The sequence below is a fragment of the Apiospora phragmitis genome, assembly GCF_038363925.1.
Source record: "Apiospora phragmitis strain CBS 135458 chromosome Unknown utg000014l:1.0-1827420.0:1.0-1829600.0, whole genome shotgun sequence".
NCBI classification, from domain to species: domain Eukaryota; kingdom Fungi; phylum Ascomycota; class Sordariomycetes; order Amphisphaeriales; family Apiosporaceae; genus Apiospora; species Apiospora phragmitis.
In genome coordinates, this window is record NW_027117414.1 from 953,356 (window position 1) to 967,642 (window position 14,287).

The 14,287-nt window shown below is 52.4% G+C and overlaps 4 protein-coding genes across 4 annotated transcripts; 3 read left to right on the forward strand and 1 right to left on the reverse strand.

Annotated features, from left to right (window-relative positions):
* Window positions 1-388: 388 nt before the first annotated feature.
* Window positions 389-1,591, forward strand: PG994_014923 (eukaryotic porin; the record flags this gene model as incomplete). The annotated part of the gene is made up of 4 exons (XM_066866332.1): window positions 389-444; window positions 506-737; window positions 790-1,425; window positions 1,484-1,591. 4 exons carry the CDS (start codon window positions 389-391, stop codon window positions 1,589-1,591), a joined length of 1,032 nt encoding a protein of 343 aa, XP_066708008.1.
* Window positions 1,592-2,478: 887 nt separating this feature from the next.
* PG994_014924 (uncharacterized protein) lies at window positions 2,479-4,045 on the forward strand (the record flags this gene model as incomplete). Its single annotated transcript, XM_066866333.1, has 4 exons — window positions 2,479-2,698; window positions 2,787-2,934; window positions 3,032-3,104; window positions 3,197-4,045. 4 exons carry the CDS (start codon window positions 2,479-2,481, stop codon window positions 4,043-4,045), a joined length of 1,290 nt encoding a protein of 429 aa, XP_066708009.1.
* A 715-nt stretch (window positions 4,046-4,760) lies between these two features.
* PG994_014925 (uncharacterized protein) lies at window positions 4,761-5,493 on the forward strand (the record flags this gene model as incomplete). Its single annotated transcript, XM_066866334.1, has 3 exons — window positions 4,761-4,825; window positions 5,018-5,182; window positions 5,376-5,493. The coding sequence occupies 3 exons, from the start codon at window positions 4,761-4,763 to the stop codon at window positions 5,491-5,493; spliced, it is 348 nt and encodes a 115-aa protein (XP_066708010.1).
* A 2,270-nt stretch (window positions 5,494-7,763) lies between these two features.
* PG994_014926 (uncharacterized protein) lies at window positions 7,764-9,539 on the reverse strand (the record flags this gene model as incomplete). The annotated part of the gene is made up of 3 exons (XM_066866335.1): window positions 7,764-8,621; window positions 8,672-8,725; window positions 8,784-9,539. 3 exons carry the CDS (start codon window positions 9,537-9,539, stop codon window positions 7,764-7,766), a joined length of 1,668 nt encoding a protein of 555 aa, XP_066708011.1.
* Window positions 9,540-14,287: the final 4,748 nt, after the last annotated feature.

Consider the following 14,287-nt stretch of genomic DNA (forward strand, 5'->3'; position numbering starts at 1 on the left):
CAGGTGTAAGCATTTAAGCGAGTACACACCGATCATTAAATCAATCGAGGTCGAACTGTCGCATTCATGCACGAACCGAGTGCTGATCCGTGCCCTCCCAAAAACCCATCCAGTCGCTAACGTAAGGCCCCGGTTGTCAAAGAAATTTTGAGTGCTGCCGACTACGTAGTTCGCAACGAAGCTCTAGAGGAAGCTCTCGTCTTTCATCATCCCAATCGCATTCTCTACGACCAGCCATTCCGAGGCAGTGATTGCTTCGTCGCCAATTATCGACAGTTAACCCAGTACTGTTTAGATTGTCTGGTTTTTCCACCTTTCGTCGCCTGTCCTCCGCCTTCGGATCCAACCGTCCACCCATCCGACTATTCCGTCCTGTCCAATCGTCAAGATGGACGCCACTCCAATAATTATGTCGCCACCGACATCGTCGACCTCATCAACCTCGTCGACCCTCGGCGCCCTCGTAAACAACCCGATATCCAGGAGTCTTGCAAATGTCTATCAGTCGTTCTCGGACAGGAGGGGAGAGGCTTGGCCTGACAAACCCTGGAGCCGTGGAGAACATCGCAAAGGAAGTGCAGCGCGAAGTGTCTCCCGCCATGCACATGCACACTGGCCTGCGCGCCGATATCACAAAGGCCATTGACTTCGCCCCTCTGTGCCAAGTCTCTCACCAGTTTGCTATGGGCGACCGGCTTCAACCCTATGCCTTTGCCGCTTTGTACGGCACGAACAAGGTGCGTTCCTACGCTTATCGCTCATTAACACCATATTGACTTATTTCTATAGGTGTTCATGCAGGGAAGTCTGGACAGCGACGGCATGTTGTCATCGCGAATCAACTACCGATGGACCGATTCGCTCGTCACCAAATCCCAGTTCCAGATTGGTGCCCAGGATATGGCCTCGATCGAGCATGAATATGTTGGCGCCGACTTTACATCCTCCTTAAAAATGCTGAACCCTTCATATCTCGAGGGTGGCTTAACCGGTATCTTTATTGGTCAACATCTTCAGTCCGTTACCCGAAAGCTCGCTCTCGGTATGGAGGCTGTCTGGCAACGCGCTGCCCTCAACCAACCCCCTGAGGCTGCCATGTCGTATGTCGCTAGGTACAAGTCGAATGACTGGATCGCCACTGCTCAGCTACATGCACAGGGCGCCTTGAACGCCACCTATTGGCGGAGACTGTCTGACAAGGTCCAGGCTGGTGTTGATATGACCCTCCAAGTCGTTCCTGGCCAGGGCGGTATGATGGGAGGTTTGCAAAAGGAGGGTATCACCACTGTCGGGGCTAAATATGATTTCCGAATGTCTGTTTTCCGTGCTCAGATTGATTCCAAGGGCAAGTTAAGCTGCTTGTTGGAGCGGGTTGTTGCACCGCCTGTCCGTTTGAGCTTCGGCATCGATCTTGACCATGCTACTGTAAGTCCTTATTGACGCGCACCCTAGTTTCATTTCAACCTTGCTGACCTCTTACCAGCAACAAGCCAAACTCGGTATGGGAATTACCATTGAGGCGCCCTCCGAGGGATTGGAGGAGAAGCAGGAGGCTCTTGGTGTGGCAGCTGCCCCCAACATTCCCTTCTAGACGAAGTTACGCGACGGTGGCAGCTTTTAGCTGAGATCTCTTCTCATGGCTTACTAATAATCCCCATGACCTCCCGCCAGGGCGTCTAATGCCACAACAGCTTCCGATTCACGACGATAGAGATCTCAGATCAGCATGAAAGTATTCGTTCGGCTCCACAGCGTGTGCATTTCCACGCCTCAAAACCGCATCAGGAAGCTTGGGGGGACGAACTTGTGTATTATAGATTGGATGCGATATCTAGAAGGGTTGGGGTTTAGCATTGCGGCCTCGGATGGCCATGGGGTTTGATGGCTCTTCTGGCATACTCTATTCACGACGACATGGTATCGGAACGGATGATGCCTCTGTAATCTAGTTGAGGTTACTGTACATATAGGGTAGCCTGGACGTGTATAAAACTTGTGCCATTTTGTAGGCACATTCCCAACAGGTGGATTGGTAACATTACTGCAATCTGTGTCATCTTTTCCGTCCTCAGCCCTCGCACCAAACCAGGATAGGTCCCTCTTTGATGAAAATAGGGCAGTATCCTTTAACAGTCAAGCACAGTCATATAGGAATGCATCCCTTTGATAGGACCGCTCAGCATCCCGAAGAGACCAAAGACGTCCGGTCAGCAGAAGTATCCGGTCAGTATCCCGTATTCAGCGGTGTCCCATTTTGTTCCGAGGCCGACGCACAACATAATGGAATGCAGTTGGCCGACGGGCTGGTCGGTCATGGTGGGGTCGTTCGTTATTGGGCATATGGTGTAATATTCGGTAAACGAACCTTTTTAAACCATTGTGTCCCTGAACCCCTCTCGAATTGAAACATTGTCAGTTCATGGCATCTGAAGGCCAGTCAGTCTCGCGCGAGTCGAAGAAATCGGTTCTCCTTTCGCGATGGCGTCGTCCGCAACAAGCAACAAAAACAACATGGATGACCGTGTGTACGACTTGGTAGTGGTCGGGGCGACTGGATATACCGGCACGCTGACAGCTGAGCACATCGCGCAATTCCTGCCCACGAACACCAAGTGGGCTATCGCGGGACGCTCCACGGGGAAACTAGACGAACTCGCGGTCAAACTGAAGAAGCTGAGTCCGGATCGGGTACAGCCAGGTCAGTTGGGTAGCGATTGCGATGCTGGATCTTTCCCCTTTCCTCCGTACGGGCATAGAGGCTGACCTGTGCGGAAATGGGCTGCTAGTGGCCGAGACATTCGATCTATCGGACGAGAGAGCACTGGCACAGCTGGTGGGCAAGGCAAAGGTCTGCATTAGTGTTGTCTCGTATTGGCAGGTAGGAGAGGAGGTAGTGAGGGCCTGTGTCGCGAGCGGTACGGATTACGTGGACGCGTGAGTACCTTCATCACGACTGCTTGGCTGGCTATTCCTGGCCAGGAATCGGCGTCTCCTTATCACCGGAAACTGACGACATCTCTACTGACGGTAGCAATGGTGGAATATACGGGTTGAAAGGATGGATCGACAAGTACCACGAACAGGCTGTGGCTAGACGCGTTACTGTGAGTATTCCACTATCTAGCACCAATACCGCTTGTTACCATGGCTAGTGGGGGCGGACTGTAGAAAGTGCTTCTCACTAACATACTGTCAGCTTATCCATGCCTGCGCCGTCTATGCTGCCCCTCACGATCTGCTGACACTACTCCTCATCCGTGAGCTCCGAAGCAGAGCGTCGGTGCAGACACGGAAGGTAGTCGTCGCCGTTGTTGGGACGCCCATGGGGATCAGCGGCGGAACGGCAGATTCCATCATGCACGATGCAACATCTTCACCTCCAGACGCCGCAGCGAAGTTGCAGAATCCCTGGATCTTGTCCCCTGTACCTGGCATTACCGGGGGTTCTGATGACCGCACAGATGTCTTTGGCATGTACTCGGAGAACGGGCTCGGGCTGCTGTCTGATACCTCTTACAGTGCCGCACAGGACCGCCATATCGTCCATCGAACGTGGGGTTTGCTTAGCGGCAGCGACAACGGCTATGGCTCGCACTTTCAGTACCGGGAGTATTCTCGGGCAGAGTCCAAAATCTCGGGTATACTGAAATTTCTGACTGCTCTACTTACCTCGTGTGTGCTACGTTTCGCCTTGCTCCGGGCCTTTGCGAAGCGATTCGTGTTTCCTGCGCCAGGGGAGGGCCCTGATGTCAAGCAGTCGCGGCTCGACCGCTTCACGATTGAAGCTGTGGCCGTGGGCGAACCTGAGGGCGCCCAAGGTAAGGCTGCGCCCAGGGCCTATGGACGTTTCACATTCCACGGCGGCGCGGGGTACTTATGCACAGCAGCTTGTCTGGCACAAGGAGCGGCGACATTGCTGTCAGGCTCGAGAGACGACGTGACCAGTGGGCACCAGGGCGGTATGATTACACCTGCTTTCCTCGGAGCAGGGCTGATGGAAAGATTGTGCAAGGCAGGCGGGGAGGTTGAAGTGAGGATGCTGTGAGCAGTGAGGAGTCTCGCATGGGAAACTTGTATCTACCCATTCTTGAAAGATGGGTTGCTGTATTGCTGCATTGCTTCCTGGGGCCCAACTGACGATCAGAGAGGATTGGCCATATGCTGCTTAACGGTTAGTCTGAATAGTGTTCCCCATCATACGATGGCATAGGAGGCCTGATCCCGGAACTTCCAGGTCACATCAAGATTGCCCAGCACAACTTATTCCCGAGACCAATTGCCGTAGTCCTTATGCCCGATGAGTCGTCCAATACAAATTTCGATCCCATGCAATGATTGGAGGCTGAACGATGCAGGTAGAAGCCAACTCACAGCGGTGAATGGACGAGACTCATGATTGCATCAACACCATAACCTACTCCGAGATGAGGCAGGGGACTTCCTTGGTTTACATGCACCAGCTCTTTGCGGCATGCTCTCCGTGAAAGCCTCCTGATTGGATCGTAACCAGAGTCCAAACGAGTGGACATTGTTTCCTGCTCAGGGATAGGGCACTTGGGCACCTCTAAGTACCTGAATGAATAAGGGCGCTCGGGCCATCCGTTGCGCCGGCTAGGTACTTTAGGTTAGCAGATGCTGCTAACATTGAAACTACCTATGTAGGCCCAAGGGAAATCTTCCATGTTCAAGAAAACCACCATCACTGGTTTGCTGCAGGTTTGCTGCAATCCCTTTTCCCTCCCCCCAATAAAATTCTAGCCATGGCTGTCGAAGTAGAGGCCGCCTCGCCAGAGGTCGCCAAAATGCCCGTCGTCGTCGAGTTTTCGTACGTGGCCGCCGCAACCCAGAAAGAAACACCTTTTGCCCCTCCTCTCCCTCCTTCCCCTTCCCCGTGACTCCTCGTCTGCCCTTGCTGATTGGTTCACATCAAAATTCTACCGTGACCATGACGCTGAGAAAACAGCCTGACGCTAGTTGGCTATGGGAACTTGCTGGCTGACCTTAGAATCCTCTACAGTGGTGGTTTAGAGATGCTATTCTCCGATCAGCGTCGGCATTCCCTCTCCATCCCCGTTACGACCAGCGAGGGCAAGCCCGCAACCGTGGCGTTTCTCATCGACTACCTGTGCCGCAACACTATGAAAGACACTCGGAAGGAGCTCTTCGTTCTGGATGATCACCTGTAAGTCTCTGTTTTATTTGGCGCTCGCGCGGTTTGACTTTCCCGTGTGCCCCTCCTCCTTCCCTAGACTGAAGCATCGTTCTGGGCCTCGCCGTTTTCCTCCCCCTTCCTGCTCCTCCTCCCCAGAGATAAGAGCGAGCTAGTGAGGGCCATGCACTAGCTGTAAGCGAGGCTGATGATGTGGCATTTTCAGTCGGCCGGGTATCCTTGTCTTGATCAACGACGCAGACTGGGAACTTGAAGGTGAAGAGGCCTACGAGATTCAGAGTGGTGACAACATACTATTTGTCTCAACGCTGCATGGCGGTTAGAGCTATTTGCTGGGGCAGATCCGGCTCTGCCGTCATGTTCGAAGCGTCTCCCTCTCTCCCTCCCTTCTCGCCCATTTCGGCAGTAATATAAGTGGCCCGGAGGACAAGGGGAGCCCGAGGAACGGAAAGCTGCTGTATGCCGGGAAGTATCATGAGCTTGTCCCGGTGTACGACATGATCGACTAGCTTCAGATGGGATGGGAAACCCCCCGTTTACCCTCTGGTCTACCCTACCCCGCCGTGGCGTAGGTAAAACATCAGCAGTCATCGACTCCGAGCTGAGCAGTACTAGCTGTTGCTGTGTGGATGCGCTGCATTCGACCTGCAGCCAAGAACGCCCATCTCATCTCTCTTGTTATGCCGTCCACCGTCGTACTGTCCAGATCTTGTGCACCCGTCGCCGGCTTTGAGAACTGACAAGGCCTGCCCACCCTTTCCAACCCCCCTGTGCTGTATGCAGCGTCCGCAGATCCAGATAGGAGCTCTGCGATACTTGAGATTCATTGCAGCACACAGTGTCGTGCCACGAAGTCGGGCAATAGGAGAAATATAATATATATCTTTCCTAGGTCTGAGCGGTGAAGCGCAACTGCATGTAATCATAATGCCGGACAAAACCCCTGGCCAATCGTGTTATTTGACGTTTCGTCATACTTGCTCAAATGGGAATGTCGCTACTCCAACCCCAACTGCAGAAACGAAAGCCGCTACATACAAAGACACGACTAGAAAAGCGACACATTGCATTATGCCTCTCCCCTTTCTCTTGTCTTTGATGGTGGGCCATCCGGAGAAGCCCTCGACATCGAAACCCGCGTCTAGTCGCTTTGCTAAGACATGCCTTCCTGGGTGAGGTTGGGATTGCGGCCTAGGTAGCCGTTCCGCGGTCACGTCAGTATAGGATGCCTGCCAACCTTCGCCTTGTCTTGAAACTGGACATATACGTACATACTCATGTAGCCAATGATATTGTGGCGGGCGGCGGGTGATGGGATGCTAGCTCCGGTTATACCTGGTCGGGAGATCTGGCAATCTCCCTCCCATTACGCTTTTCTGTCCCTAGTGGGCGAATGAGGCGCGCCCTGCGGGACGGGGGGGGACCTGCTAGTATCAGTCATGTTATCTCACCAAAAGTGATATGTGACAGAAACGATGCGCCGCGCCCATTCAAAGTTCGTGAGAGACAACTGTCTAGGTTTCTGATGTGGGCAAGGGGGGGGGGGGGTAACGGAAAAGAAAAGGATAGACCAGAAGCCATCGAGAAATTAGTGATGCACTACGTCTCTGTCAATTGGCTGGTCCCCTTTCTCCTTCTCATTTACTTGTGCATGTAGAAAGAAACCGATCGAGTCTGACACCTCGACCGCGGTACCTATCTCGCGGTAAGGAAGAAAAAGAAAGGAAAATTGCACAATATGTACATGCAGCGTTGAAAAATGGCTACCTGCACCACGTTGGCTAGCTAGCCACGCATCAGCCAAGGGACTCTAGGTCCCTGATCGACTGTCCAACCCCAAGGATGAGTGCGTCACGTCTGTTTCGCCGTTGCAAAACCGCCAATGTCTCTGGCCCTCCCCCGGTCATACCTTTTCTTACGTCTCGAGACCAGCGAATATCCGGTGTACATTCACCAGTCCATAGCGTAGACGACTCAATAACTGTAAGGGGCGAGTAAGGACCAATGTTGCTTGGATATGACAGTAAATTCGTTCTCAGTGCTGTAATAAAGGACGTGAGAGATGGAAATACGCGGCAATTACACAGAAACAATAAGTAATCGATATTCAGACAGCCAAGCCTGATGGAAACATAACCAAAACGCTCAAGACCCAGCCAGCCCAGCTAGAAAGCCCTTACATGAAAATAGACATCTTCTATACCTCCCACAGTGACATGATCGTACCGCCATCTCAGAAAATGCAACAAAAACTAACCGCCTCATCTTTTTTGTATAGTCGTACGCCATGTGTCTCTCTGTAACCTCTCTGTGGTTTTTTCGTCTTCTTTTCTTTATCTTTTTCGTTTTGTTGAGTGTGTTGTACTGGAGAATAGCAGAAACCCTTATATAATGGTAAACCCCCAAATGCAAGATTTTGGACAAAAACAAGTAGGAACATCCCTCCCATGATCATTATTTTGGTACAGGCGTAAAGCGTGAAAGGGGTCAAGAAACTCCCCGGCCCGTTCATCTAAGCTTGCTTAGAAGCCAGAGAAAAGACAAGCTTCCCGGTAAAAGTGGCGACAGATCCGTATTGCAATGGAGTAGAATCCTAGTACATGCGGTGTTGCTCGAAGGATAGATTGCGGTTATGGTCCTCCTCGTAGAAGGTCCCAGTCGAGCTCGGAGTGGCGCCACTACCCGACAGGCTCTCCTGGTCCACATCCATCATCTCGTATGGACGAGTGCTGCGGCCGACCATCATATGGTGTTGTTGATCAGGGTTGTTGTGTTGTTGCTGGTGATGCTGGTGCTGGCGCATCATCACGTACGAGTGGTAGTCTCCTTCGTGGTGGTGCTGGTGCGGATGCAGCCCCTGGTGATGGGGGTGTTGCAGCTCGGCAGGGTGAGGCAGTTGCGGTAGTTGCGGCACCGAGCCGGAAGTCATGTGTGGGTGCATGGGCGGCGTGTGTTGCTGTTGAGCCAGATGGTGGCTGGAGGACCCTACGAGGCTTTGGCCAATGTGAGGGTGAGACCTTGGAACCGCGGGAGCGACATTCCTATCTCGACCGCGGCCCTTAATACCCTTGTTGAGGTTTTTGTAGATAATGGCAAAGTCATCGAAAACCTTCCGTTCATCCTTGGGTAGGCTGTTGAGTTCCGCCGCCGACATGGTGGCAAACTTCTCGGTCAATTCCATAAGAGTCTTGGTGTGGAATTTGTTTTGGTGTGACTGGGAGAGTTCAGACAAGTCAGCATAAACGTCTGGAACAAGGATGGTAGGAAAAGAACCAACCTTGAGATTTCCACGCTGTGTGAAAGGCCTCCCACAACCGTCGAGATTACAGTAGAATCTCTTAGACGGGTCGTGAACATTCATGTGTGCCCGAACATTGCCACGCTGGGCAAACCTCTTGCCACACTGTTCACACGCAAATGGCTTCTCGCCAGTGTGTCGACGTTCATGGGTCTAGTACGTTTAGCGAGGTGCAATGCAAAAGGGGATGGATGGAAGCATACCTTCAAGTTCCCAAGCTGAGAGAAATAGTGGCCACAGCCTGGATGATTGCAGGGCTGTTATCCGTTTTGTTAGCCAAGGATCATCAAGTATTGTTCAGTATGGAAAACTCACGTAGGGCTTCTCGCCGGTATGGCTGCGAATATGGATGTAAAGATGTGTTTTCTGTGCAAACCTTTGGTTGCAATCTGCCACATCACACCGGTATTTTTTGGGATGCTTCTCGTTGGACTTCACGTCCTCTGGGCTGGCAGACCTGGAGCCCCGAGGTGGTGATGGGTAACGAGCCTCTGGGCTGTTATCTTCGGGCTTGTTATTCAGCTTGGATTGTACAACCCTCATCAGATTGTCGATGAATGTGTTGTTCTCGAATTTGTTGCCGTCGTTTTTGGCACTGGTTGGCGTAAGTGCTGCTGACGAGTCTTGGCCCCTTACAGGCTGTGGTGGCGTGTGCAGTTCGTGCTTAACCTCTGGGCTTGCTGTGGTTGACCCTATATTGGAATGCATACTGTCCCTGTGATAGTTGTTGTCCGGCGTCTTCTCATTGCTGATAGGCATTACTCGAAGTGTCGGGCGCCCGTCCGAGAACTGCCTGAAAGGCGCAACGAGAGGGCTGGGAGTCGATGGAGGGTATGCTTGGAAACCAAAGTGATTCTGCGGTTGGTAATGGGGGGCCGTCATGCTTGATACTGAGGGCATACTATAGGAGTTGCCAACCATGTATTGAGTAGCAACCGAGGGTTGCTGTACTGTAGGAGAGCTGGTTGCTCTAGAATCATACTGCATCATGCCGGAATGGCCCATCATGCCATATTCGGGGGCAGACTGATGGTGCTCTTGCCATCGTCCCCAGGTCGTTGGGAGCTGCATCGTGGCTTTTGGCGTTGTGTGACTAGTTAATACCAGGACTTTGGTTGATCTAGGTGAGCCCTCCTCGTTGCGGTATCCAGGGACAGACGCAGTATGACAAGGTAGTTGCAAGTGTAATTGTAGAATAAGCCTTGTTCTGGCAGGATCGGTAGGGTGATATGGATGATGATGATGATACGTAGTGGACTGGAGGTAATAGAAAGACAAAAGCCGCCGAATATAACGAAGAAAAGGAAAGACTCGTGGTTCACGAAGTGACGGATATGTGTCCAAGGATATAGTAACCGAGTCAGGTATCAGACATCTCATCGGTTTCCTGTAAGGAACAAGACTTGGGGCACTCGAGATATTATACTCCGAGAAGCAAGATGATTTGCACTGGGGTCCCCACCTGGGCCACTCGCGCGTGTGTTAGGTACTGCTGCCGGGGATCGACTTGCGAGCGACCAGGGCGTATGTTCTGGGCAGAACGCTTGTACGTATGGGGTTAAGAGACTGGAGAGACTAAGCCAGGGCTTGGGAAAGACACCTTGTGCTCACATCTCATATCAGACCCCCACCCACGACTCTCTGTATCAGGACGGGGCTCCTAGACAGCCCAGGTTCGATCGAGATGGAGGAATATTGCATCTAAGACTTGGTCCTGAGCCCAGCAGAAGGAATAGTGGATGACAGGGCGGCCGAGCCAGGATTGAGACATTCTGGACTGATGCGGCAAAGGAGAGAGGCTAGTGTCCACGCCTCGAGCCTCCCACTAACAACATTGGTTGCTATATGGCCTCCAGTGAGTGGCTGGGATTGAGTAACGGCGACAGTCACAGCTATCGACCACCGGCCACTGCAAGAGGGGGAAGTCACGGCATGGTTGGTCAACACTTGCTGAACAGGAATACATGGCGAGCTGATGGGAGCCTGAGCTGCCCATCAGGCTTGATCCATGTCGGTGACGATTCCAAATAAACAACACAATCTCCATAGCCGGAGATCAGCGATGTTCGTCAAGCCAGGTCGACAGATTCGAAACCAGGTAGCTAGTAGTCCACTTTACCACACTCTAGGGACAGTCGAATCGGGGAGGTCTCATTGTTTCGTTTGCACTACTACATATGCCCAGCCGCCTAAGAATAACTCGAAGGACTCCCAGTGTGCTCAGTTAGGTGGGTGTGGTACCCGCAGCGGGAGAGCTACCAGGGGCGTTGTACCGGGGAGGGATTCCAGGGACTAGTGGCAGGTAGCGAGAAGGAGGGCTAGTGGGTTCGAATCGATTGACTACAGGTACAGTACGTACAGTACGTACATACATACATGGGCCACCAGCTTGTGGGCGCGCGTAAAAGGCCGTCTGCAATATGTGTGGTGGTTGAAGTCGCCGTAATCCAGTAGCAGAAGCCGAGAGCTATTAGGTTTAGCCTCTATCAAGTGAATCAAGCTGGGGTACCCTTGCGAAACAGGCGATCACTACTCCGTAAAATCCCCTCAAATCCAATCTGGTAGCTCCGCCATCGACGGCCGGAACTCCACGGATGCGAGTTGCCTGGAGACCACTCCGGTCTGGTCTGTAGGTTATCATCATCAATGTATGAGCGAATGAGGTGAATGTAGTTTAGATGCAGGCCACACCGATTGCCCGGTTGCGCTACCGGCCATGTCAATCAATAGCCGCACATGCAGTGTCCACGACGAGGACAGCCTTCTGGACTCGACAATCTACTCAGTATATGGGCCATACAGTGTAGGTAGAACTGGCAACAAGAGCAGCAGCAAGTGGCCGAAGTCAGTGGCGGCTGAGGTACTCCAACTTGCCTGTGCTGTAGAGCAGGTTGGGTGGTAGCTGGCGCTGAAACAGCGACAAGTCTAACCCAGGCTATAGATGCAGGTTTAATGAAGCTACGAAGCTATGAAGCTATGAAGGCAGGTTTTGATATGACACGTCGTAAACTGCTGCGCTGAGATGTTAAAGTCAATCCTGCCACCTGCAGGACGTGTTCGCCATTGAATCATCACTCATGAGAGCGAGGGTGTGAAGTTATTGCCTTCTTTCATGTCCTCTCCTTCTCCCTCTGCCTCTCCCACCATCTGCAGTACAGACCTCGTCTATCTCACCGTATCGGGCCAAGACGAATGGGCAGAGAGGCGGACAAGCTGTCAGATATGACAGATGGGAAATTGGACGGGATTAGCGTGGCATATCAGGTCTGTCGGCCAGTCGGTACTTACACGAGGTAAATTTCTGGGTGTGGTGGTTGTTCCAAAGATCTGCGGGCAGGGATCATGGAAGTCCCATTGGCAAATCAACCTGTTTGCGACGGGGGAAGGACTCTTCGCATGTATCATCCGATCGGAACAAGTATCTGGGCTGCAATACCATGCCAAAGTAGTATGCGCTTTTCATAATAGTAACACTGCGCTACGACCGCACGCGCACGGGTGCACCCAATGGCAGTTCCGCTTCTGCTTCCGCTGGAGGGTTGCAATCTACATCGTGCTAATCTGCCAGCCAACCATCCGTTGGATTTCCTATACCGAGTCCATGGCCGCTGACAGCCTGACAGCACTGGCCTCAACTGTTGCTGGCCCGGCGCCAGGTCCTTGGGTCAGGTCGCCCTGTGTGCGGATCTTTACATGGGAGGCGTGGGGGGTTCTCAGTAATAAGACCAGCCAGTGCTGTTAACCAAATCGCCTATACTCACTCAGCGGTGTTTTTGGATGTTTTCGTTGCGTGCTAGATAGGTGCACGGCATCCTCCAGATCTAACGGTCGGTTCTCATAACAAGTTGAAGGTTGGAAAGCCGTCAGAAGCGGTCTGTTGAATTAGCATCTTAGTCTGCAGTAGTCCCGTTTTCCGTTCCGCTTCGAGTGTTGCGCGCCTTTCTTGGCACGTTGGCGTTGTGCTAGAAACATGGTCTATATTATCCTACACAGACACTAATAACCAACGGTTGCTGTAAGATTGCATTGGAACTCTGGATGTTTACTTTGTCAAACTTCAATCGTTTCTTTGCTTCTTTGCCAGGGAGCCTCAGGACCCCTTCCCTCCCCCGCAACTAGACTCAGCCACCAGATCGGACTTCAGGTGACGTTCCAGATGACCAGTGCAGTGCAGGCAATAGTGCAGGCCTTCCCAATCCTGAGATTAGCAGCCAGCCAGCATCGTTGGGCGCATCTGGATGCCGTTGCATGATGCTCCTTCACTTACTGCAGCACCGCTGCCGGCTACGGCGCCATCGCCATACTGGCTTGCCCGGCCCAGCTGCAATTGGGTGATCTGCATGAAACAGCCATGGGGAACTCCTAGATGTTCATGCCGGTGAATTTGTCATGAACAGGTCCTAGGCGAAGCCACAGGTCGATAGTGTAAGTGAAAATGACAAGGTCGCCTGCTCAAATACCAGCAGTGGATGTGATATATCATCTGGGAGCAGCAGCGCCATACGTGACACTGGTTCGATCACCATGCACGTACGATCTGTCTCCCTCGACCTCAAGCCTCACTTGGCGAGCTGCTCATCTCTAGCACACTCTACATGGAGATCTAGCTCTATCACCTTCTGCTGTGTATGCACATGATGAACTCCAAATCCAATACCACGGGAATGGGTGCGACCGAAGCAAGCCACACTGCCACGGCTGGGAGCTTTGGCCGGCGATCGCATCGATCAGTGTGCTATTAGCCTGATGACCCACCCTGCCATCCTTCATAGCGATCCTTCTCAAAGAGCAGCAACCTTCGCCGCGAGGCATCAATTTGCAAGCTCAAGGAGCCAATCTGGTGTGAATACTATGGTGGAAGCTGGACGGCAGTAGATAGTAGAGTCCCAAAAGAGACATATCAGCAAGACACGGACGGAGAAGACGTGCGACTATCTCCAATCTTATTTCGTATACGTCGAAACTCAAGCCAATGCATCCCATCCCCATCCCTTTGGCCAGGCGGCATGCTGCAAGGCCGAAACTTTTCTACTGTAGACATGCATGCTCAAGGGGCAGAGTCCCGCCATCGCCTTCGACGCGGATCCATCGCTACTGACAGTGTGGGAAGGACCCCCAGCACACGCTTACTCGGTTGGCTACATGACTATGTATGCATGTATAGGCGTGCCTTCTATCGGCTGTGCCGTGGTATGCCGGCTTCCCGAAATACATACATCGTAACTCGGATTTCGTAAATGTCCGCATGCGTCAACGAAGGTAATGTTTGCATACGGACTGTGCTGCATACCTACCAATACCTAATCAACCATACCAGCGTCTCCGACCGGAAGGGAGGAGAAGCCGGCCAGATTATTGGGGCTTAACTTTACAAAAGCCCCTGATCCGCGCTGACGTCTTCAGCTCCAGACCCTTTGACAGGCGTCGATCCAATCAATCTAACAAGCGTCTTCAGCTTGGATCGGAGCTGATGGTTATCTTTGTTCTTCGTATCGAAAAACCAGATTTGCATTTTATTGACAATTGGCAGGCTTCCAAGCATGGCATCGAATAAGTAATTTAACTGAGGTAGGAGGGGTGGCAAGGAAGATACCCATCACCAGGGCAGCAGCCAAGCCATGTTATTGAAAGCCAGTAACGGAATGACAGGCAGCCGGATGAAAGCTTGTAAGCCGGAGCATCTACAAGACGGCGGCAGCGAAGTTTCCTACTGGACAAGAGCCCCAAAGGATCGTCCTTCCATGCAGAGCTTGGCATTGCATTTTGAGTTTCGTGCCGCTCTATCAACCCTCACAGCGATCCCCTCGGGCTTCAGCCTG